Source organism: Monodelphis domestica, chromosome 5 (genome assembly GCF_027887165.1).
Source record: "Monodelphis domestica isolate mMonDom1 chromosome 5, mMonDom1.pri, whole genome shotgun sequence".
In the NCBI taxonomy this organism is placed as follows: Eukaryota; Metazoa; Chordata; class Mammalia; order Didelphimorphia; family Didelphidae; genus Monodelphis; species Monodelphis domestica.
The window spans coordinates 14,914,581-14,939,734 of NC_077231.1; the positions used below are offsets into that span (position 1 = coordinate 14,914,581).

The 25,154-nt window shown below is 39.6% G+C and overlaps 1 protein-coding gene across 1 annotated transcript; it reads left to right on the forward strand.

Moving 5' to 3' along the window:
* Positions 1-24,951, forward strand: KLHL42 (kelch like family member 42). The gene is made up of 3 exons (XM_001373219.4): positions 1-1,052; positions 12,938-13,131; positions 22,725-24,951. The coding sequence occupies exons 1-3, from the start codon at positions 205-207 to the stop codon at positions 23,174-23,176; spliced, it is 1,494 nt and encodes a 497-aa protein (XP_001373256.1). The 5' UTR covers positions 1-204; the 3' UTR covers positions 23,177-24,951.
* The last annotated feature ends 203 nt before the right edge of the window (positions 24,952-25,154 follow it).

Genomic DNA, 25,154 nt, shown 5'->3' on the forward strand with positions numbered 1-25,154 from the left:
CGGAGGAGGAGGGAGGAGGAGGGGCCTCGGCGGATCCTCCCGCTTGACCCTGGGCCGGGAGCTGCGCCTCTTCCCTCCCCTCTTCTCTTCTCCCCTCCCCCCAGGCGGAGCCAACGCTTCGGAGCCCTCCCCCGCTCCATCCCGGCCCCCAGGCCGGTGCGGGGAGGGCTGTGGCCCGAGGCTGCCCCGGGCGGGCGCTCGGCCATGTCGGCGGAGGAGACGGTGCAGATCGTTCTGGAGGGCCGCTGCTACCCCGTGAGCAAGAAGAAGCTCCTCGAGCAGAGCGACTACTTTCGCGCCCTGTACCGCTCCGGCATGCGGGAGGCCGGACGCCCGGCCTCGGGGGGTCCCGAGGTGCAGCAGCTGCGGGGGCTCAGCGCCCCCGGCCTGCAGCTCGTGCTGGACTTCATCAACAGCGGAGGGGCTGGGTCTGGCTGGGTCCTGGGCCGGCCGGGAGAGGAGGAGGCGGAGGAAGGCAGCCTGCTGGAGGAGCTGGTGGAAGCGGCCTCCTTCCTGCAGGTCACCCCTTTGCTGCAGCTGCTGCTCTCCCAGGTGCGGCTAGAGAACTGCCTGGAGCTGCACCGCCTGGCCCAGGTGTACGGGCTGCCGGACCTCCAGGGGGCCTGCCTGAGCTTCATGGCCGCCCACTACCACCAGGTGCTGCGCAGTCCCCAGTTCCCCCTCTCGGCCGCCCCTCCACAGGCTCCGGGGGAGGCCAGCCTCCAGCAGAAGCTGAGGGAGGGCAGGATGAAAGGGAAGGCCGCCCTCCTGGCCCTGGGAGACTTCTTAGGTGGGCCCCTGGCCCCGCACCCACACCAGGGAGAGCCCAGGTCCATGCTTAGGTATGACGAGGCCGCCCAGCGGTGGTTGCCTTTGGCCAACCAGCTGCCCCCTGACCTGGTGAACGTCAGGGGCTATGGGTCTGCCATCCTGGACAACTACCTGTTCATAGTGGGAGGTTATAGGATTACGAGCCAGGAGATCTCTGCTGCCCACTGCTATAACCCTTGCAAAAATGAGTGGAGTCAGGTGGCCTCCATGAACCAGAAGAGGTAAGCAGCGGATTCAAATGTTCCCATCCTACTCTAGGCGGCGGTGCAGGGGGGTGGTGCTCCGGCGAGGCCGCCCTCCCCCAGGGCCTTGCACTAACCCCTCAGGCCCCCAGGGGCCTCGGGCTTAGATACCCCCCCCCCCCCAGGCCTTCTAGGGATGGAAGGAGGAAGGACGCGGCCTCCCTTCCCAAACACGTTTCATTAAAAAAAGTTTAGTGTTTCCTTTGGTTTAGGTTCTTGGAGCCCCTGCAGCCCCCCTTCCCCGCCCCCCTCCAGGCCCATCTCCGTTCTATTTGCCTGGAATTTCTATCTTCCCCCTCCTGCGATCCAGGGTCCATAGACTTGGCTAGGTGGCTAGAGAAAGCTTGTGGCCCAGGCTGGAAGGAGAGCGCAATCCCAGCCCTCAAGGGGGTTAGTTAGCCTGATAGAGGAAGGCAAAACCCTGTAGGAGCTCCGGAGACAAGTTGGGACCTGGAGGAGGAGAGAGAGAAGGGAAGGCCGGGGCTCCTCCTGGTGGGGGCTTTGCAGACTGACACTTGCCCACTAGTGAGTGGGCCTCGCCATCCTCCAGTGGGATGGAAGGGACTAAAAGAAAACGAGTGCTTTTTACAGAAGCGGGCCAAAGATACTGGAATGGTTTGCCACTTCCTTCTCCAGTCATTTTACTTGTAAGGAAACTGAGGCAGACAAGGTTAAAGGACTTGGCCAGGGTCACACAGGTAGGAAGTGTCAGAGGCTAGATTTGAACTGAGGAAGAGGAGTCCTTTTGAAGGCTAGGCCTGTGCCACCAAGCTGCTCCATATAGGCCACACTCCATATAGCTGCTTTCTAGGAAATATGTTGGAATTTTATTTCTGTTACCCATAAGTGAACTTTAAAAAAATTAAGTTTATAGGGATAGTTTTGGTTTTTTACATCATAGTTATCTCTAGGATTTCTCCTCACAGTCATCCCATGTGAAAAATAGCAATTTTTCAGAAACAGAGAGGAGAGAGAGAACAAGAAAAACACCAGCAGAATTGATGAATAAATTGAAAAAGTCTCCAAACATGTGCAATATGTAATAGCTATGGACCTCCCTCCCATCTCCATCAAGCAGCCAGTTGGGAATGGGCTCACATCTCATTGGGACCAGGTTTAGCATTTAAAATTTTGTTATATTCACATTGGTTTTGTATGTATGTGTGTGTGTTTCTTTTATATTGTAGTCATATATGTCGTTTTCTTGGCTCTTCTTACTTTACTTGGCATTGGTTTTTGTATTTCTTAACATATTTCGCTGTTTTCATCACATACATCAGTTCTTAGAGCACAGTAATATTTCATTACATCCATGGACCACAATTTATTTAATCTTGGGGTAAACCCAATAATGGAGACTTTGGTTCAGAGCATTTAGACATTTTAATCCCTTTATTTGCATTCTAAATTACTTTCCAAAATAATTGTACCTTTTCACAGCTCCACCAACTATGCATTAGTTTGCCAATCATTCTGTGACTTTTTAACGTGGACCATTTCCATTTACCTAAGATCTTTGCCAATGTGTTAGGTGTAAGGTGAAACCTCGGGTTGCTTTGATTTGCATTTCTCTTAATATTAATGATTCGGAGGATTCTTTCAAATGGTTGTAAATAGTTTGCAATTTAAAAAAGCCATTCATTGCCCTTGACCACTAATCTATCAGGGAATGGCTGGTAGTCTCATATGTATTTATAAAATATCTTGGATACCAAACCCTTAGATGGGTAATTTTATACAAAGATTTTTTTTTTGACCTCTTCCTTTCTTATCCCAAGTACATTAATTTTGTTTGTACAAAAGCTTCTCGGTTTCATCTGATCAAGGTTTCTATTTTATCTTGTAATTGATTCTAACTTAATTGTGAGCAATATATGTTCCCACTTCTAATTTTTTTTATGATGTGATTTTTAATAATATTGTGTATTCACTCAGAATGTATTGTGGAATATGGTGTAAAAGTATTGGTCTCAGCCCAACTTTTGCCCAGTTTTCTTTACCACTTTCCAGTTTTCTTAGTGATTTTTATCAAATAAGAATTTTTTTCCCTAGGTAATTTATGTTTTCCACTTTATTAGACACTGAATAATAGAGTTATTTTGAGCTAGCTCTATTTTTAAGTTAATTCTAAATGTCCTTTATAATAATAGTTTGAGGTGTGAAAGTGCTCCCTACCCTTACCTCTGCTTTTTTTCCCCCTTGATATTCTAGATCTTTTGTTTTTTCAAATGAATTTCATTATTTTATCAAGTTCTATAAAATATCCCTATGTTATTTGATTGTATAGCATTAAAGATATATATATATGAACTGTGGTTGTTTTGTTATTTTTATGTTGACACAAGCTAGCTTTGAGTACTGAATCTTCCTGCAGCTATTTAGATTGTTTTCTTTTTTATTTTATTTCTTTTTAAAAAATAACCTCTACTTTTTGTCTTGGTAACAATTATGAGCCAGAAGGACAAGGGTTAGGCAAGTGGAGTTAGTGACTTGCCCAGAGTTGCATAGCTAGGACATGTCTGAGCCTAGATTTGAACCAAGATCCTCCGGATTCCAGGCATTTTTTTCTTTAAGGAGAAGGTAGTAATTGAATTTATACACATCTTTTGTATACTTTGATAGGTAAAATTCCCAGAGACCTTACTCATTTTTTAGTTCTTTAGAATGAAATTTCCCTGTATGTTATTGCTTCTGGTGCCTTGTTATTATCATATGGAAATGCTGTTAATTTTTGAGGGTTTATTCTGTAGACACCTTTTTTTTTTTGCTGAAGTTATTGTTTCAATTAGTCTCTGGATTCTCAAGGATTGTCCAAGTATACTGGCATATCAGCAAGTAAGGATAGTTTTGTCTATTTTTTGCTCTATTTTTATTTCTTTGATTTCTTTCTCTTATTGCTATTGCTAGCATTTCCAGAACTTTATCAAATAATAGTGGGTAGAATGGGCACCCTTACTTTACTCCCATATTTATTGGGAAAGGTTCTAGTGTATTCTCATTTCACATACTTAACTTTTGTTTTTACAAAGATGCTTTTTATGTTATTAAAAAATAACCTCTATACCTATATTTTGTGTTTTTAAAAAGTAGAAATCAGTATTGTACTTTGTCTATGGCTTTTTTTGTGTCTTTTGAGATAATGATGTGGTTTTGGGTGTTTTGGTTTTTAATATGATTAATCATATTGATTGTCTTCCTAATGTTGAATCCTCTTTGCTTCTCTGTTACAAATCCCATTTCATCCTAATGAATGATGTCCTGTATGAAAATCTATAGTTTGTTTAATGGGATTTTGAGTTAATTTTCATTAATAATATTGATCTATAGTTTTTCTTATATGTTTTATCTTTCCCTATTTTAATTTTCTACCCTTTTAAACCAAATTAGCTAAAGGTTTATCAATTTTCATTAATGTTTTGAAAGAACCAGCTTTTAGTATGATTTATAATTTCCAAGTTAATAAAATAGTTTAATTTTCCTCTAGTTTCAATATCTCTTTTATGCTTATTTTAGGTTTGTTTCTTTATTTGCTTTCTAATTTAAAGAAATGCATTGGAGGCATAGCTAGGTGACTCAGTGGATTGAGAGCCAGGCCTAGAGAAGGGAGGTCCTAGATTCAAATGTGACCTCAGTCACTTCCTAGCTGTGCAAGTCAATTAACTCCCATTGCCTAGCCCTTACTACTCTTCTGCCTTGGAAGCAATATTGGAAACAAGTATTGGTTCTAAGATGGAAAGTAAGGGTTTAAAAAAATAAATGCATTAATTCAGTTCATTAATTTCTTTTTCAGAAATTTTATGTTTGGTCTATTGCTTCATCATTATAATTTCCTTTCACATAATGTTTAATTATTCTATGATTTGTTCTTTGATTTACTCATTATTAAGTCTCCTTTTGTGTCCATGTGTTTTGTTTGTGGTCCCTAAACCAATGACTATTTTTATTGGCTTATGGTCTTTAAAGGAAGCATTTACTAATTTTGCCTTTTTGTATTTGTTTGTAACTATGCCCTATGCCTTAATATGTTAGATTTTGTGAAAGTTTCATATAGTCCTGAGAAATATTTATATTCTTTTGCAGTTCCATTTAGAAGATACCATAAGTCTTTTAGCTCTAGTTTTCTATCAACTTATTCATGTCCATATTTTCCCTTTTGTTTATCTTTCTGTTAGGTTTCCAAAACTGAGAGAGGTATAGCTTCCCCTCACTATTGTTATTGTTTATGTCTTGTTCAGTTAATGTTACCTTTATGACTTTTGCTGCTAAGATGTTTGCAGCATATACATTTATTACTGATATTGGTTTGCTCTTTGTGGCTTTTTTCAGTGTCATGTAATTTCCTTGTTTGTCCCTTTTATATATTTTTGAATTTTTTTTGGCTTTGTCATATAGCATGAGTGCAACTTCTGCTTTTTTGGATTCATTTAATATACCACTCAGTCTTATTTGAGTATGCTTTTATTTTAAAATGTGTTTTTTGTAAGCAAATGATTATAGGGTTTAAAAATTTTTAATCCAATCTGTCACTCAAAAAATGGATTGTATTCATTCACATTTAAAGTTATGAGAATTTATATGTAAATATACATGTTATTATTAAATATGATATATTTATATGCTTACTTTTATAACTACATATTTATATTTGTTTATATTTATACATATAATATATTGTAATATAATATTATTTATATTTATTTCTAATATTGTTCTTTCCAAGTTATGTTTTTTTCTCTCTTCCACTGTAAACAGAGTACTATGTCTTTTCAGTAACTTTAGCTTAATTTTTTTTAAGATGGCTTTATTTTCACTAGCACTGTTCATTATTTGCCCTCCCCACCCAGCCCCCCTTCTCCTGGACTTTCATTTGTTTCCCTCTTCCTTTTGGATTTTTGCATTTTCCTTTCTTGCTTTTACCTGGTTAATTCTTTCCTTCTTTTTTCCGTTTCAGTCCAGTAGATAACCCTTTTTCTCTTCTATTTCAACTACTCTTGTTCATTAAAATTAAAATTAAAAAATTTTAAATTAAAAAAATTTTTTGCACCCCTTTCCAAAGGGGACTCTCACTCTCTATTTCCTATGTTCTGTCTACTCTATGCTTTCATTCTCAAGTTCATGCCCTGTACCTAATTAGTCTCTGTATTTTCTATATTCCTCCTGCAACTAGAGTTTGTGAGAGTCTAGTCTCTCTTCTCTAGATAGTTTTAGACTGTTCTAGACTGATTTTTAGAGCTTGCCCCTTTTTTTTTATTGTGCTTCGTTTCCAGAACAATGCAAATTCCTGCAGTTGACAGAGAGGACTGACTGCCTGATTATATATCTACCACAATTACTATCTTCCTCTTGGTTACTTGCTTTCCCCATTTGCTTTCAACCCCCCCCCCCCCCAATTCCATCCCTTTCTCCCAGGTGCCATTGCCCCCAGGAATCCCAGCTCCTTCCCCTTGTACCAAATCTAGACAGCACCCTGCACACACCCCCTTAATCAAGAACATCTCTTTTTACCCATTGGAGCCTTCAGCAATGGTCTCTTCTCCCACCATCCCTTCTTACCTGCCCTCCTCTTTGGATCTTTCCCCTTTCTCCTTACCCCTTCCCTTGAGTGCCCTTTTCTTCCTAAAAGACCATAGGGATGCTCTTCCCTTTAGAGCTATGTTCCAGGCACACCCTCCTCCCCCCTTTCATGCACTCTTCCATTTTATAATGTAGCCCCACAAAAAGCAGCAATTCACCTTTAGGGAGCACACCACTAGGTTCCGTCCAGATTGTCCCAGACTGCCTCCCTTCTGTCATCTCCACCTGTCTTCTGCCTTCACCCATGTCTCCTTGGATGCATTTAGAAAGAAGTCTCTTACCAGTCTCTTTGCTCTCTATTTCTGCCCTTGACTGCTGCATTAGTGTTCTTCTGTTGTCTTTATTGTACATTCTGTCTGCACCCCCATTTCTCAGGTTCTCTCTCCTCCTGCAGCCAGAGTTTCCGAGACATCTGGTCTAAGTGTTGGATCATTTCCCTTTGTCTTGTATTTATTCGTGGATCCCTGAACTCATTTAATAGATCTGGAGGCCATATTTTCTTCTGTAGTTAATGTGTTTTCCCTTGAGAAGCAAATATCTTCAGATCTGGTTTTCTTTCTAAGAGATTTTCAAATGCTCATTTCAGGGTAGGTCTCCCTGGGCTCAATTGCCCTTTAAAACACATTTGTTCCTTATTGCATTTTCTGTTAGGTACACATTATTTTAATGTCCTTTCCTTTATATTCTGAAGGCCTTTATTCTGGTTGCTTGCAAAACTTTGTTTCTGAATTGAATTGTTAAATTTAACCACTAGTGTGTCTTGGAGTTTGCAGTCTTGGTTTTTTTCTGGAGTTGATAAATTATTCTTTGAATTGAGAATTCATTTTCTGTATTTAGAAGTTCTGGACAATTGTCTCCTATGATTTCCTACATTATAATGTTAAGGTTTTTGTCCTGCTATGTTCTTCTAGGAGAGTTATAATTCTTAGGCTGTGTCTACACAAACCTTCTTTGAGCTCAGTATGCTTTGCTTGTATAGTGAACATATTTTTTCCCCAATTTATTATTTTTTGCCTCTCTTCCTTTTGATAGTCCTCCACTTCTGCATTTTTCATTCCCAATCAGTTGTTCTCTATTTTGTTCTTTTTTTGGGGGGTAGACTTGCTAGCATAGATTCAAGTTTTAAAATTCTGCCAATTATTTTTACTGTTGAGGTTATATATTCTCCTTCCTTTGTCCCTCCCTCCCTCTCTTCCTCCCTCCCCCCTCTGTCTCTGTCTCTTTCTTTCTCCCTCTCCCTGTCTGTCTGTCTCTCTTTCTCTACCTGTCTGTCTTTCTCTCTCTCCGTCTGTCTGTCTGTCTGTCTGTCTGTCTATCTGTCTCTGTCTGTCTGTCTGTCTCCCCTTCCTTCCCTCCCTCCTTCTGTCTTAGTAGGTATGGGTTCCAAAGCAGAAGTCACACACCTAAGTGTCCAAGGCCAGATTTGAACTCTGGTTCCCTAGTCACTGAGCCATCAGAACTGCTCCTCTCATTTCTTTTTTTAAACTACTAGGGAATATTGTGATATTCAGGTTCTCCTCAGTCCCAAAGGATTCTCCCAGAGTCCTTTGTCTCTTCAAGTATCTGATCATTTTCCTTTGTTTTGTAGTATTTATTTCTAGATCCCTGAACTTTAACGGATTTGGAGGCCACATTTTCTTGTTAATGTTTTTCCTTTTCACTGATCCACTTAAAAAACAAACAAACCAACCCGTGCCTGTCTTAGAATCAATACTAAGTATTAGTTCCAAAGCAGAAGAAGAGCCGTTAGGGCTAGACAATGAGGGTTAAGTAACTTGCCCAAGATTACCCAGCTATGGAAGTCTCTGAGGAGCCCAGGACCACTCATCTCCAGGCCTGGTGTTCTATCCCCAAGCCACCTAGCTGCCCCTCTCCACTGATTTTTAAGGTCGTTGAATTTTCTTCTTCCTGAGACCTTTAGTAATTTCATTTTCCCCCCTCCCCCTTTTTCCCTTTCCATAATTTTCCTGGGGGCTGAATCTTGAAGCATCTCAACTTCCTCTGATGCTGGATAGCTCACTGGTCTAGGTCTCAGCACAGGAAGAGGGAACAAAGTAGGAAACATAGAAATAAGAGAATGGAGCGAAGTGAAAGGCCCATAAAATTGAGCAGAAGAAGAGAGGGCAGAAAAGGGCCTGCCTCCCATCAGAGTTGGCAGCCCCCTTCCTGGAAGCGGGGTGGGGTTTGGGGGGTGGGAGTGGGGGTGGTGTGGCGGGAGTTAGGGAGCCCTCTGGACTCTGTCCTTGGAACAGAGTTTCCTTCTGTCAAACTACAAATTAGATCCTTTGAAGAGTTCTCTTTAAACTCACATGCTAATACATCAGTGGAAGCAATAAAAAATGCCTGAAACAGTCTCAGATGTTTTGAGTCTAGAGTTCTACTCCCAAACAGAGTTAATGGGCCATAAAGGTATTTTCTTGATGATGAAGGCCCATCTAGTCTATGTTGAATAGAGCCCAGAACCTCGTTAACCAAAGAGGGTCCATAATTCAGAGAAGCAAGAACTCTCTTGGTGCTTTATCTTGGTGTGGGGGGATATGCCCTCCTTGGGCCCACCAAATGACGGGTTAGCCAACTCAAGAGCGGCTAATTTTCCCAGGTATTGGACATGTTGCCGTAATCCTAGGAATCTCAGAGTGACCGGGTAGCTCGTTTCTGCCTGGGTTGGTTGGGCCATAAAATCGTGACTTTCAGCAACCCTTTTGCACCCTGGGAAAAAAAGTTAGAAGGAAGCATATTTTTCCAGCCAATTCCTTGATTTGTTTTGCTTATACTTAATATGTCATGAGGAGGGAGGGCTTCCTGTTAGTCTAGCAGCTTATTGGGAGACAACAGTGGAAAGAAAGAATGTCCACCAAACTGAAATGTGTCACATAACTAGTGATGAATAAAGATTTCTGGGCTCTGGAAATTCAAGTTCACAATCAGGATTGTCAGCGTAGAAAAGAATTGATTTCTCTGTTCTAGCAGAAAGCTTCAGAGAATAGGGAGGCAGCGCAGCCTAGTGGCCTGAATGTGGATCCAAATCTGAGACTTTTGTGTTTGCCTTGTGATTGCCATGCTCCTCCTTCTTACTGCTTTAATTGGGAATAATAAGCTTCACAGCTGGTGGCATTTCCACCCAGCCACAGAATGGCAGAGTTGTACCTGCCCCCAATTCCCTCCACAACATCACCAAGTGGTCGTTCCTCCAGCCCTGACTTGAATATGTCCATTGAGGGGGATCCCACACTCTCCCAGGACAGAAAACTCTCAGTGGAAAGAGAACCAGGCTTAGAAATGAAAGATCCAGGTTTCAAATGTGACCTCAGACACTTTCTAGCTGTGTGATTCTGTGCAAGTCCTTTAACCCCCAACTTCCCAGCTCTTACTGTTCTGAAATTGGAATGCTTTGGAAATTGGTATAGTATTTTTGATTCTAAAGACAGAAGAGAAAGGATTAAACAAAAAGTATTTTGATTCTAAAGACAGAAGATAAAGGCTTAAAAAAAAAAAGAAAACTTCTTGCTTAAAATCTGCCTTTCTGCAACTTCCACTCATTGCCAAATCCTCATGCTGGCCCTTCAGATAATAGAAGACAGCTGTCCTGTGCCATTTAAGTCTTCTCTGGGTTGAGCATCTCTAGTTATTTCAAATAGTACTGGTCATGTTCTGCTAACAAATATACAACTTCTTAAAAGATTCATTTTTTAAATTAAAAAACATTTATTTTCTCTCTTTCCTTCACTTCTGATTGCCAAAAAAACCCAAATCAAACCAAAACAAAACCCTTTAAAAATAAATATTCATAGTCAAGCAAACTAAATTCCCACATTGGCCATTTCTAAAAAAACGTGTCTCATTTACCCCATCGTTTCTCCATCAGGAATGACAATCATTTGTGTTCATCAGTTATGAATCAGGAAAACATACACACTGCTTTTTGGTTCTTTATCCTTGGGGCCATTGACCTTGCTAGGTCCTCACTATCATTATTGCGAAGAACATTTGACCTCAGACACTTTCTAGTGGTGTGATTCAGGGCAAGTCACTTAGCCCTAGCTGCCCAGCTCTTACTGCTGTTCTGCTTTGGAAATGGATAGTATTTTGATTCTAAAGATGGAAGATATCACACAGCTCTTCAGATATGTTATGCTAAAGAAATGAAAGCACACACATATAGTCCTTGCCTTATTGTCCAAGGCCCCGAGGGACTCAGAATTCCTATTGAATGTCCAATTTTTCCCATTATTCTGCACTGTAATGTTTTTGGTATTAGGGTCAGAGCTCAGTAAATAAACCTAGGCATACGCTTACTCTCCCCCTTAGAGAATGACTGCTAATTATACAGACTATTTTCATACGGTGAAGTTCGTCTTAAATCACATTTGACAACTTGAAAAAACATTTCATAAGAGGCCAAAGTGCACTTGAGCATTTTAGGGGCTAGGTAGAAAGATTGTTTACTTTTTGGCTGCCTTTTAGTTCAGCTTTGAAAGTAACTACTTACCTATTTGCCCAGGGCAAGTGATTCTGCTGGATGAGTAATAAAATGTCTGCTAATTTTATTTACTTTACTGCCAGTGTACCTTTGGGGAGCAGAGAGTAAAAACAAATTGTGGGCTGGTAAAGTCTTAAGCTTATTTACAAGACTGCCTTAATTCTTTCAGTTCTCTATTTTTCATGGGAAAAAATGACATCATTATCAGGTTTTATGAATCACTGGTATTAGAAAAATATGACCAAAATGATGCCAAGGGACCCCCTACTAACTCAGCCACCCAGGTGAAGTCTGATGACATGCAAAATTGTTCTTGGGGTCTAAAGTACAATATGCAGTTCCCAATTAAGGAAATGTTCTCACTGATTTCTAGGAAACTTAACCCTATTTACATTTCCATATTAACTGTCCCTGAGTCTACTTAATAATTTTCAACAGGGCCCCTTTACCCACATGCGTAGTTGATAGCTAGTTCTGCTGTGTGTGTTTGGGTGTATATACATACACACTTACAAAAACGAATGTGTCATATATGTCTATATATTTAAATAAATTAATAAGAACAAAGACAATGGTTTGAAAAGGAAAGACACTTTTCCCTTCTGACAAGCTCACTAGTGGGAATGGGGAGAACTTAGCTCAGTTCTAAAATGTTCATGAGAGCATGCCTTCAGTGGAGCAGGAAGACTGCTGAATTTAGAGGCAGAAAACCAGGGTTCAGCTTCTGACTATTTCTTACCATGTACATGACACTGGGAAAATAATTAAAAATTTTTTTAAACCCTTACCTTCCGTCTTGGGATCAATACTCTCTATTGGTTCCAAGGCAGAAGAGTGGTAAGGGCTAGGCAATGGGAGACAAGTGACTTGCCCAGGGTCACACAGCTAGGAAGTGTCTGAGGCCAAATTTGAACCCAGGACCTCCCATCTCTGGGCCTGGCTCTCAATCCACTGAGACACCCAGCTACCCCCCCCCCTTTTTTTTTTCATTTAAATTTTTAGTGTCATGTAGATGACAAGTAGGCAGCAAGGTGGTGCAGTGGACAGAGTGTGAGTTTTAGAGTTAGGAAGATTGGAGGTCCAGTATTGCCTCAGATACTTATTAGCTGTACCATGGCCCAGAGCAAATTACTTAACTTTGCCCCAATGTCCTCATCTGTAAAACAGGGATAGTAATAGCATCTACTTTACAGATTTTTGCAAGGATCAAATGAGTTAACATGTAAAGTACTGTGTAAATATCTCTCACTAGTTTCCTCTTTTCTTCTCTTTTTCTATCTTTCAGAATATATGTATGCACATTTGTATATAATTGCATATTATTATTTGTAAAATGTCAGAGAGGGAATAGGTATCCTCTAAGGTCTCTTCCAGATCTAAATTTATGACATTATGGCCCCACGAGTCTAGTACAGTGCTGAAGACATAAAAACGCTCAATAAATTCTTGTTGAAATGATGTCTTTAAAATGTTTTCAGAAACATTACTTTGGAAATATTCCTTTCCTGTAGAAATGGAGGACAGGAAGGGTGAGGGGAGGTGAGGAAGGAATAGAATATGATTTTTTTGTAACCACGGAATAATGTTTGAAATTGACCAAATAAAATTTTTTTAAAAAGGGGAAAAAAAAGAAATAGAGGACAGGAAAGGAACATAAGAAATCAGCCAGTTCTTTCTCTTCTGAGGTAGGATCCTCCTCAATCCACGGGAGGAAAAATATCTGTTTCTTAAAACCCTAAGAGGAGATTCCAGATTTTTCTTTGCCGTATGTAGACGCCTGTGCATCATAGGTCTTTCATCTCTCTTTCAGGTCCAGCTTCAAGCTTCTGGCTGTGAGTGGAAAACTGTATGCCATTGGTGGGCAGTCCGTTTCCAACGTGGAGTGTTACAATCCTGAGCAGGACTGGTGGAACTTTGTGGCCCCTTTACCAAACCCTCTGGCTGAATTCTCTGCCTGTGAGTGTAAGGGAAAAATTTATGTCATAGGAGGATACACTACCAGAGGTAAGTCAAGCGAGCCAGCTGGTTTAAAATAAAACTCATGTGTAAGAACCTGCAGCTTAGAGAGGGACAAACGATGCCAGCAAGAAGTGTCCACACGTGCCCAAAGGTTTGGGCCAGTCAGATACAAAGCGGAAGGAATGAATCAAAAAATATCAATTACAGAGAGTTGGACTCAGAAAAAATCTCTGAGTTTGTGACCCAACTCTATATTTCATCTTTTCCTTCATCCTCCATCAGGAGACTAAATAAATTTTGTGTTTAAGTTCCCAAGAGTGGATGTCCCCCCACGGCTCTGTCCTGGGCCCCCTTTTCTTCTTCTTGGAGACTTCAGATGTCTCCATGGCTTTAATAATCCCCTGACACCCATGATTCCCAGATCTTTAAATCATGCTCTCGTTTCTCTCCTAGTGATTAATTACTCATTGGTCATTTTGAACTGGATGTTCCATAGGCATTTCAAATTCAACATGTCCAAAACCAGCATTCTTTTTTCTCCAAATCTATCCTTCTTTAGAACTTCTTTCTCATGGCTTGTCATTGGAAGACAAAGCTCATTGAAAACAAACAAATGGACTGACAAGGCATTCAGAATTCTGGTCACAGGGGCCACACATTTAATACAGTCAGAAAGAGAATTTCTCTTCTTCTCCTTCTTCAGTGTTTAATGTATAGAATAGACAGAAGAGAAATGCCATACTTGTGGCTTATCTTGGTGTTGGGTATGGTAGGACTGAACTGGTACAAGTGACTCAGTTAATTTGGAGTCTTCTTGGTAGGTTATCAGCAAGTTCTTATTGAGCCTTCTGGGTGTAGAATACTATTTTATGTATTTATATTTCACTGAATAGGTGGGAGAAATTGTGCTGCTTGCCTCAAAAGTAAAATTTTTTTGTGGGGTTTTTTTTTAAGAGGAAAAAAATACCTATTTTGTGAGTTTCTTTTCTGAGTTGGATTGCCATTTCTCGGTTATGGAGAAGTAATCCTCTGAAGTAAGATTCCTGGAAGAGCTTAAAATGGTTTAGTTGTGTGAATATGCAAATGTTTGTGTGTCTTGGGGAGGAGAGTGGGATGTGTGTATGTGTATTTGTGTACTGCAGGGAGGTGGGTGTCAAAGTCATATTAGCTACAAAATTGTTTCCTCTCTAGTTTATCAACAGTGTGGTCCAGGTGTGTTGCATTAGAAGGAGTGTGTCTGCCCTGTAGAGAAGAAAATTTCCAATTTTCCCTTTATATTTAATTCTAAAAGATGATGCCTAGCACTCACTCATTTTACTTTAATAGAGCTTAGTTAGGGGTTAAAGTGCCAGTAGTCATCTCTGTATTCTAAAAATAGTCCATAGCTCCCAAAGGGTTCTTGCAGATGTGTTTTCATGGGAAAGGGAATACTCAGAATCATGCATGTAAGTGAATTTCCAAGAACTCAAATTCCTTTCAAGCTGGGCACCAGCCGGCAGTGCATCTTATGTGAATTGGAAGAATGCAAACATTGACACTTAATCTACATTTTCCTAAAGTGATGTCAAATAATCTTCTTTCCTCTGGCTAAATATGCCCATAAAAATATAAGATGGCAGGCTAGCACTAAAAGTAGGCAAATGATCCACTGAGAAATTTTCTTTTTTTTTTCCTTCTCCTACCACCCTGGCTGAGCAAATGTCCTTTAAATTTGACCTGGAAAACACTTGCTAGTGTGTTTCTAGCTTCACACTGCTCCTGCCAATGTACCTTTAGCTTCCCCTGGGCCACCCACTATGATTTCGGTTTTGGAAATTCCAAGCCAGAACACCCATTGTGGGCTGGTTTGGTACTGTGGATAAATATGTGGGGGTTTGAATACCAGTTTGCAAAGATGACAGGGTGGGGGGTATTCTCTAATATCCTTCAGAAATCCCTTTGCTTGGCTGTTCTTCTAGCAGTTACTGTTACGTGCATTTAAACAAGAATTATCTTAATTCACTTTAAGTCCTTCATACAAGATCCAAAATATTAGACTCTGGGAGTTTGGTTTATGACTAGCTGTCTTCTTAAGTTAAGATTTTTCAGCAAATAATCAATAAATAATCTAGTCTCTTTTTCAATATGTGTTTAATTTTCAAAATATCTTTTTGGAGACTCCACATTTTGTCAGATCAGATCTCTTTATCAGACTAACATTAAGTTCTAGAAATGACATGCATGATGTTCCTTTGGGATCCTTCTTCTGAGAAACAATTTTATTAATTAAGGAGACCTTTGGGGTACATTAACATAATCTACTTAACATCAGCTCTCAGAGAGAGCTATTTTATACTGATTTATAATCATAATTATATACTCACAAGTAGATTGGAAAGATAGCTATAGTTTAAAAAGGTATATCCACTGGGAAGTTTCCCCATTGAATTTTATTTAATTCCTGACATCATCAAAGCACTTATTAAATGACTTGGTCTCCTTTTGTTTCTCTCTTTCTACAATTTTAGGATATACTTCCCTGGAGAATGGAACTCAGAGTACTAGAGGGATCTTTCTTTCTTCCTTCCTTCCTTCCTTCCTTCCTTCCTTCCTTCCTTCCTTCCTTCCTTCCTTCCTTCCTTCCTTCCTTCCTTCCTTCCTTCCTTCCTTCCTTCCTTCCTTCCTCCCTCCCTCCCTCCCTCCCTCCCTCCCTCCCTCCCTCCCTCCTTCCTTCCTTCCTTCCTTCCTTCCTTCCTTCCTTCCTTCCTTCCTTCCTTCCTTCCTTCCTTCCTTCCTTCCTTCCTTCCTTCCTTCCTTCCTTCCTTCCTTCCTTCATCTGTCTATATATATCCCTCTATATGTATATCCCTATATCTATCTATCTATCCATCCATCTATCTTTATCTGTCTGTCTGTCTGTCTGTCTGTCTGCCTGCCTGCCTGCCTGCCTGCCTGCCTGTCTGTCTTTTTGTCTATTTGTTGCCTGTCTGTCTATATATATCCCTCCATAGGTATATTACGCTCTCTGTCTGTCTATCTGTCTTTCTCTCTATCCCTCTATATGTATATCCTGCTATCTGTCTGTCTGTCTGTTTATCTGTCTATCTGTCTATCTATCTGTCTATATATGTCTATGTAGATCCCTCTCTATAGGCATATATGATTATATGTATATACTATTTGGAGGGATTACCATATCTCAGAAGTATCTTATGTGCAAGCCATAGTATAATTTCCACACACTGAATCAACAAGCACATAAAAATACCTCTATCATGCACTGGTGTTATTTTAGGGAGTAGGAATACAAAAGAAAGAAACAGTTTTCACCTTCAAGAAGCTTCCATTTGATTAGGATATATGTTGTCTACACAGATAAATGCATACAAAATAAATCCAAATGCAAGTTAATTTTTTTTTGGAGTGGGGGAGGCACTGGCTGCTCGGAGAAGGTAAACAGGCTTGATTCTGAGTTCTGAAGGAAGCTAGTGATTCTGGGAGACAGAAGCAGAGAGAGCATGCACCAGTGCTTTCCAGACAGGAGAGGTAGCCAGTGCAGAAGGACTGAGACAAGATGGAATGCTGTGGAAATGAAGGCCAGTTTGGCTGGACCATGGAATGCATGAAGGGGACTAATGTATAACGAGACTGGAAAGGTAAGCGAGAGCCAGGTGCTGCAGGTATTTTAATGCCCAAACAGAAGAAGTTGTCTTTGTTCTGTTTGGAATGGGGAGCCAGAGGCATTTATTGAGCAGAGGAATGGTAGCTGTTGTAGTAGGTATGTGAAGAGGAGATTTTGTGGAGGCAGAATGGAGCAGACCAGGGTTGAAAGAGGGAATCGTTCTAGGAGCAGCCTGCCTGAGGTTAGAATGTGATGAATTTGAAGGCGAGTGATGCCCTGGAGTGAAATAGGGAAATAACTGGAATCTGGCTCTGTAGCTCAGGAGAGATTCTAAGAGTGGAAACATAAATTTAGGAGTACTTTGCTTAAAGATGACCATTAAACCCCTGAGAGCGGATGAATTCACCAAGGGAGAGAAAAAGGAGAGAAGAGTCGAGGATAGAATTTGGGGGTTCACCTAAAGTTGGGGGCATGACCCCCACCACTTTGACAACTACTTCTTAGATTCCAGTGTAAACAGTCAAGGACCCTGAGCCCAAGAGCCCTGGGAAAAGCAGTCTCTCCTCCCCTGACTCTCCCTCAAGATTATGGCACCCACAACTGCAGGATGGGACCTACCAGACTTTGAACCCTTCTGACATACTTTCCAAGAACTCAGGGACACTTCCATGCCAAGATGAGTTTATCAGAGTAGGGCTTTAGTGGAAACTTACTTGAACTAATGACTTGAAAACAAAAAAGAAGAAAAAGAAAAAAAGAGGCCAACTTTTTAAACTTCAGGTGCACATTAAAGGAACTTTTTTTTTTTTAAACCCATACTTCCTGTCTTAGTTTCAGTTCTAAGACAGAAGAAGGCAAAGGCTAGGCCACCAGGGTTAAGTGACTTGCCCAAGGTCACACAACTAGGAAGTATCAGTGGCCAGATATGAACCCAAGAGCCTCCCAACTCCAGACCTGTGCTACCTCGCTGCCCCCAAGGAATTAGTTGTATTACCACCTGTTTTGCCAGTGCATCCTTAAGGACCATGAAGCCTTTTTTTATGTGCTATTTCACCCAACTAAATCAATTAATTAAGCACTTAGTATGTACAAGATACTCTGCTAAGGGTTGGGGAGACAGATAGAAGCAAAAAAGCATGAGTCCCTATATTCAAATAACTTATATTCTAATACATAAAAGGGAGCTAAAAAGTTGGGGTAGGGAAGGAGACTGGCAGCAAAGTGTGGTGCTTCTTCAGCATGGAGTAACAGCACTGGGAGGCACAGGGATGGATGGAAGAAGAAAGCAGCTGGGAAGGGGATCATTTGCCTACTTTTAGTGCTAGTCTGCCATCTTGAAGACTGAATGTGTACAAGAGGGATTAGATTTTTTTTCCCTTGCTTGGCCCAGAGGACAGAGTTAGGAGCAGTGGGTAGAATTGTAGAGAGCAGATTTAGAGTTAGTTTAAAGAATACTTCCTAACAATTTTGTTGTTGTTGTTCAGTGCTTCCAGTTGTGTCTCCCAGCACTTGAGAGCTCAGAGTCCAGCAGGAAGGAAAGAGTCCATTTCTCCTCTGAGCCCTTTTGTGTTTCCCTCTAATCACTTGGCAGCCAACCAAAAAACCTTTTCTTCCTCATCATTGTAAGAAGACAGAAACAAGCCACAGAATACCCATTGTGCTCTGAACTGGAGAGCCTGGACCTTCCTTTCCAAGTGGTGTGTGGTCCTAGGCATCAGCTCTGATGACAAGTCTTCTCCCCTCTTCCTCTTTCAACCATCCATCCATAAGATGTATTCCCTAGTTTATAAATGATCAAAGATTACAGACAGGCAGTTTTCAAAAGAAGTGCAAGCTGTTAAGTAATTGAAAGCCTTCTTCAAATCACTAAAAACAAGAGAAGAGAGAGAGAGAAGGCATGGACCTATGATTTCATGGTTTAAGGAGCTTCCAAAGGTGAGAAATGTGGTTTAGTCCTTCTCAGCGACTAGTCTTCGAGATTGGCTAGAGCACTGAGAAGTTAAGACTTTTGCCCAGGGTCAAACAGCCAGTACGTGTCAGAGGCAGAACTATAATCCAGGTCATCTTCCATTTTGCCATACTTCCTCTAAGTTATAAAACAAATGCAGATGAACATAGCTGAGGTTTGCCTATTAAATTAGCAAAGATGAGAATAGTAAATATTGGAGGGCCTGTGGAAGGACAGATAAACTAATTAACTATTGATGGAGTTGTGAATTGGTTCAGCTGTTTTGGCAAACAATTTGGAGCAGTGCCCAAAGAACCTCTAAATTGTAGGTGCCCTTTAGTGATATAACTGCCCAGTCCACAAGGAACTCAAAGATTGAGGGAAAGGACACATGTACAAACATAACAGTACTTCTTTTGTGGTAGCAAAGAACTGGAAATAAAATGGGTGCCCAACATGTGGGAAATGACTGAACAAATATGGTATATGAATTTAATGGAATATTAGAGAATATTAAGAAATGATGACTGTAGAGGCAGGGCCAAGATGGCAGATTAGGAGCAGCCCTCCAAACAACTTTAAAATAATGCCTCAGATAAAATTTTGGAGTGGCAGAGGCAACAAAAAGTCTGAGTGAGACATTTTTCCAGCCTAAAAAAAACTCAAGAGATGGCAGGAGAAGTCCTGTCTGGAACCCACACACAAACATTGTGTGGAGAATAATTTGGAACTGTGCCCAGAGGATTACAATTCCTTTTGACCTTACATCCCAAAGAGATCAAAGAAGAAGGAAAAGGAACTATGTAGTTACAAATATTAATAACTCTTTTTGTAGTAGCAAAGAATTGGAATTTGAGGGAATGCTCATCAACTTGGAATTGGCTGACCAAATTGTGGCATATGATTGTGAAGGATGCTGTTTATTGTGCTCTAAGAAATAACAACATGGGAGGTTTCAGAAAACCATGCTAAGACTTATATGAACTGATGCAAAGTGAAGTGAGAAGAACCAGGAAATCTTTTTGCCCATTAACAGCAATATTTTAATGATGATCAACTGTGAAAGACTTGGCTACTCAAAGCAATACAATGATCCAAGACAATTCCAAGAGACTCAAGATGAAAAATACTATCTACCTTGAGGGAGAGAACTAATAAACTCTGAATGCAAATTGAAGTATCATTTTTTGTCTTTGTTTTTCTTGATATTTTGGGGGAAATATGGCTAATATGAAAATGTGTTCTGTATATTTCCCATTCATTGATGTCATGCCTTTTTAGTAGGTTGGAAGAGAGAAAGGGAGAGAATTTGGAATTCAAAATTTAAAAATAAAACAATATTAAAAAGATAATAAAATTAAAAAAAATTAAGTAGAAATTACGAATATGATTAAGAGCCAGCCAAGGAAAACATGAACAGAATGCAATAAGTGGAAAAAGGGAACACATTAGAAGAGGACCACAATATAGATAGTATTTTTGAAGGACTTCAGAACTCTAAACCTCATAGTGATCAGTCATGATTTCACATGACCATAAATGGAGGATGAGACATCCATTTTCACATTCCCAGTGCACTGATATCTTTTCCTTGACTTGACTTATTTGAGACAAGGAAGGGTTCCTATGGGGGTTGGTGAAAGAAGTATCAAGAAAGAAGGAAAAAAAAGTACTTAGAAAAAAACTAAAAAATTCAGAAAAGAACACAAATGCCAATTTTGTTACTTGTTTAATGGTTTTTAAAAACAGAATGTAATAATAATACCTAACAGAAATTCATTAAGTTTCAAGTAAAATCCTCCTTTTACATATAAAATATTGAAATGCTTATGCTGATCATGTTCATAACAAAAAGAAAAAAGAGAATTCCTGGTCTCATTTCTTCTGGGCATTGCGGTTCTCAAATATCTCCGCTCCCCTACTAGCCCTTTAGCATTGGCAGCAGTGAGGCTCCAGAAGGATACTCTTCCAGACTGATGGCTCTTGGAGTCATTGACCAAGTTCCATGATTGAGAGAGTTTTGGGTACCTGCATTCTGTGCTTAAGCAGCCAAATATGAATTTAGCCAGTTTTCAAACCTTGAAAAAAAGACAAAATTGCTCTTGGACATTTTTGAGCAGCACAAAGGAGTAGCTTTACATTAATTGGCCCAGAGGCTTTGTTCCTGGCTCTGGTTTGTGGTTTATAGAAATGACAATAACTTTATGGAATTATTTTTATATTCAGCTGCTTTACTGAATTTAATTTCTTCCTGGTTGCTAATATTTTCAAAATATGTTCAAATATGTAAATATATCATATAGGAATAATCTTATACACTGCTTATACCTTTAACATTTCTCTCCATATGTTTAGTACTGGTGGTGAGTAGAGACAGCCTTATTTTGCTGCTGTTTATACTAGTAAAACATTTAATGTTTCTGCATCACAAATAAATAATGCTAGCTCTTGGTATTATATATGCTTTTGATCATTATTACAGAAGGTTCCTTATAATTTTTTTTGCTTTTTAGGGCTTTTAAGATAAATATTATATTGTGTTAAAGGTCTTTCCTGCATCTATTAAAATAATATGGTTTTTGTTATTTTTATAAATTATATGATGAATTATGATTGCTAATTAATGTTGAACCACTTGTAAATCTGTCTGTTTCAGAGCTTGTGCCCTGGGTAGTTCCTATTTCTTGTTTTGTTACTTTGGGTATTTAACACATAATAATTTCCTTTGAATTTTGAGTTTTGCTGGCATATCATTATATATAATGCTTTCTGATGATTCTCTTTATTGTTTCTCTGTTCTGAATTAACATTTTTGTTTTTAATTTGTTTTTCCTTTTTCTTAATCATGTTTTATTGGTTAGATCTGGTCTTGTTAAGTTTTTCTAGTTCTTTGATTTTCAAAATTCCTTTCTTTGTGATTACTTTAGGGTTGCTAATTCATTTATTTTTTTGGTCTTTAAAACTACATGCCAGGGGGCAGCTGGGTGGCTGAGTGGATTGAGAACCAGGCCTAGCAACAGGGGGTCGGTCCTAGGTTCAAAATCTGGCCTCAGACACTTTTTGGCTGTGTGACCCTGGATAAGTCACTTGACCCTTACCTTCTGTCTTGGAATCAATATTTTCTATTGGTTGCCACTCTTCTGCCTTAGAACCAATAGAGAATATTGATTCCAAGACAGAAGGTAAGGGTTTTTAAAAACAAACAAACAAACAAAAACCTATATGCTGGGAGTAGCTAGGTGACTCAGTGGATTGAGAGCCAGGCTTAGAGATGGGAAGTTCTGGGTTCAAATCTAGCCTCAGATACTTCCTAGCTGTGTGTCCATGGGCAAGTTACTTGACCCCAATTGCCTCCCCCTTATCACTTGTGCTTTAGAACAAATGCACAGTAAGTATTGATTCTAAGATGAAAGGTAAGGATTTTTAAAAAATGTATACAGAGTTAATAGTCGCTTTCTTCTATTGTGTATTGTTTTGTTTTGTGTATTATATTGTTTTTTCTATTGTATTGTCTATTGTTTTTGGAGAAACAAGCTTTCTTCTGAACACTGCTTTAGCTAAGAACCATAAATTTTGGTCTGTTGTCTCATAGTTTAAGTTATCTCTAATATAATATTCTTCGTTACCCATTCATAATTCAAGATGTCATTATTTCATCTCCAAGTTTATCTTTTGTTCCTATTTTCTTTTTATTTCTGTTTTTATTGTCTCTAAAAATATATTTATGCCTTTTTTCACATTTCTCATGATTCCTTTATGCTCCATCTTGGGATCGGTTTTTGTAAAGGTACTATGGGTTTCTGAGTGATATATGTATTTTGAAAAATATTTCTATTCATTCATCACCATAAATCAGTTAAATCTTATTTTACCATTCTGTTCCACTCTGTCATTTTCGTTATCATAGATTTGTCTTGTGCTGAGAAATAGTGTTTCCTTTTACTTTTGAAGCTGGAGGTATAAACAGATTCAATAAACTTGACTATCATTACTTTAGGCGGCTTCAGCACCTCAAATGGCTGTGCAGGGAAATGGGGCTATGTCACAGTGATTATTCATGTTGACAGTTTTGCTCATTTTTAATTTCAGACAGAAATATGAACATTTTGCAGTACTGTCCCACCTCTGACGCCTGGACCATTTTTGAAGTCTGCGATGTCCACATTCGAAAACAGCAGATGCTGTCCGTGGAGGAGACCATCTACTTGGTGGGAGGTTGTCTCCATGAATTTGGAGCTAACAAAAGGACCAACCAAAGCGAGGACCTGTTGACAGTGCAGTCCTACAACACTATCACCCGTGAATGGCTCTACCTCAAGGAGAACACGTCCAAATCAGGTCTTAACTTGACTTGCACACTGCATAATGATGGAATCTATATTATGAGCAGAGACATCACTCTGTCCACGAGCCTGGAACATAGGGTTTTTCTCAAGTATAATATTTTTTCAGAGAGTTGGGAGCCATTTAGGCGTTTTCCGGCCTTTGGACAGAACTTACTGATTTGTTCTCTGTATTTGCCAAGTGAAACAGAACTATAACTGCATTCAATTTAGGATATTGAAAGAACCCAATTAGACAAGAAGAAGTCAAGTCCCGTTATAAGAATGATTGGCGTTTGCCCAGTTTGCCACGTAGTTAGCCTTTATACATCACCTCACTGCTTAGCCAAATTTATTTCACTATTTCAGAAGATTTGTGGCTTTCATGATACTGGTACTCTCTCAGCTAATGCCATTAATAAGTTGAGAAAAACTTATCAGCAGCCCCTAAAAAGAATCAGTGGCAAAATATGAGTCACCCCAAACAGAACTGGTACTCCAAGTTGTGGGACCATCCTGGAGGTTCCACCCTTGGGCTCCCTTCATCAGCCAACCAGCATTTGTTAAGCACTCACTGTGTGCCAGGCACTGTGCTGGGCTCTGGGCATCTCCTACAAAAGGTGAGACAATGCCCCCGGGGCACAGTGAGCTTCTTGGGGGAAGGAGCTTCCTTTGTTATCCAGATCAGTGCCTGGCACAAAATAAGTGCTTAACTTGATTAACAAAGGAAAAAATAAGGTTCCAGTACTTCTCCTGTCTAGAGTCTCATTCTAGGACGTTTATTTTTTATCAAATGACATCAATCCCTTTTATAAAGGGATAGGAAGAAAAAGGAAAGACGGCTGACTCAAGGGTGGAGACCGTGGGGACTGTACAAAAGTATGACCATAAGCATGAGGGAAGAAAGTGTCCAAGCCTGTACCATAGTTTTTCTAGTTGTTTATTCTAGAAAATGGTGACCCAGAATTATAAGGGGCCCCTGGGGGGACGTCAACGTCTCCATCTGCCACAATTAGGTGCCAAGAACTTTAGATTCAGATTTTGTTAAAGGATGCTTTGGGGGCATCATTCTTCCTGGCCAATAATAGCTTTTGCTGGACTACCACAGCCAAGTGTACAAACCAGAGAAGATTAGCTGAAAGACAGACCAATTAATTTAGATCATTAAAGCTGTGCCTTAGTAGGGTTTGCTTTTTTGGTCATGGGAAGAGGGCATGTTTCAGTTTTCAAACAGGGATAAGTAAGACCTTAGTTATGAGGATCAGGAAAAAAAGAGCACTTTTCACATACTTATATATGAAGACATTAATGATATTGACCCAATACATACCCTTTGTAAGGGCATTGCCATGCTTGTGTCCAGAGTTTTTCCTGCAGGATGGGACCTACCAGACTTTGAACCCTTCTGACATAGCTTCCAAGAACCCAGGGACACTTCCATGCCAAGATGAGTTGTTAGAGTAGGGCTACAGTGGAGGCTTACTTGAACTAATGACTTGAAAATGGAAAAAGAAAAAGAAAAAAAAGAGGCTAACTTTTTAAACCTCAGGTGCGCATTTACTGAAAGTATTTTTTATCCAAACATGACATCTGGCATCCTATATATTTTAAGGAATGGGACTAACCAACAATGAGTAGCTGCATGTTTTTTGCTTGATTAAGGACCAAAGTCAATAAATAATACAAATGACATGATATTTAGATTCTTCTTAAGGCATCTAAAATATTACTAGTATCTATGAATAATATTTTTTGACATTTTAAATATTTAAATAATTCCATTCAGTAAGAAATTGCTAATTGTCATTTTTTTGTACAGGGGAACTTTGCTAAGTGCTAGGAATACAAAAAGTTAAAAGAAATAGCCCCAGCTATCAAGCAGCTTTAAATGAAAAATGTAAATTTCAGTTTAATTCACATAGCAAAACCCTGCCTGTCAGAGAAACTGTATCATAAGGTGATTTTTATTATAAAATAAAAATGGATTTATTTAAGAAGGGTTTGTGTGTTTGAACTTTGCCCTTGAACTTAAAAACATAAGAGAAGGGAGTAAAAAAATCCTCCAAATAGGAAAAAACTTGCCTTGAAATCTTATCATTTTACTTAGTGTATTTGATGTGGTTTTTATTTTAAAGTTAAAAAAAAAAACCTGATGTGTAATTCAGGCAGCTTGATGATTTGACCTTTTCCTTCTTAA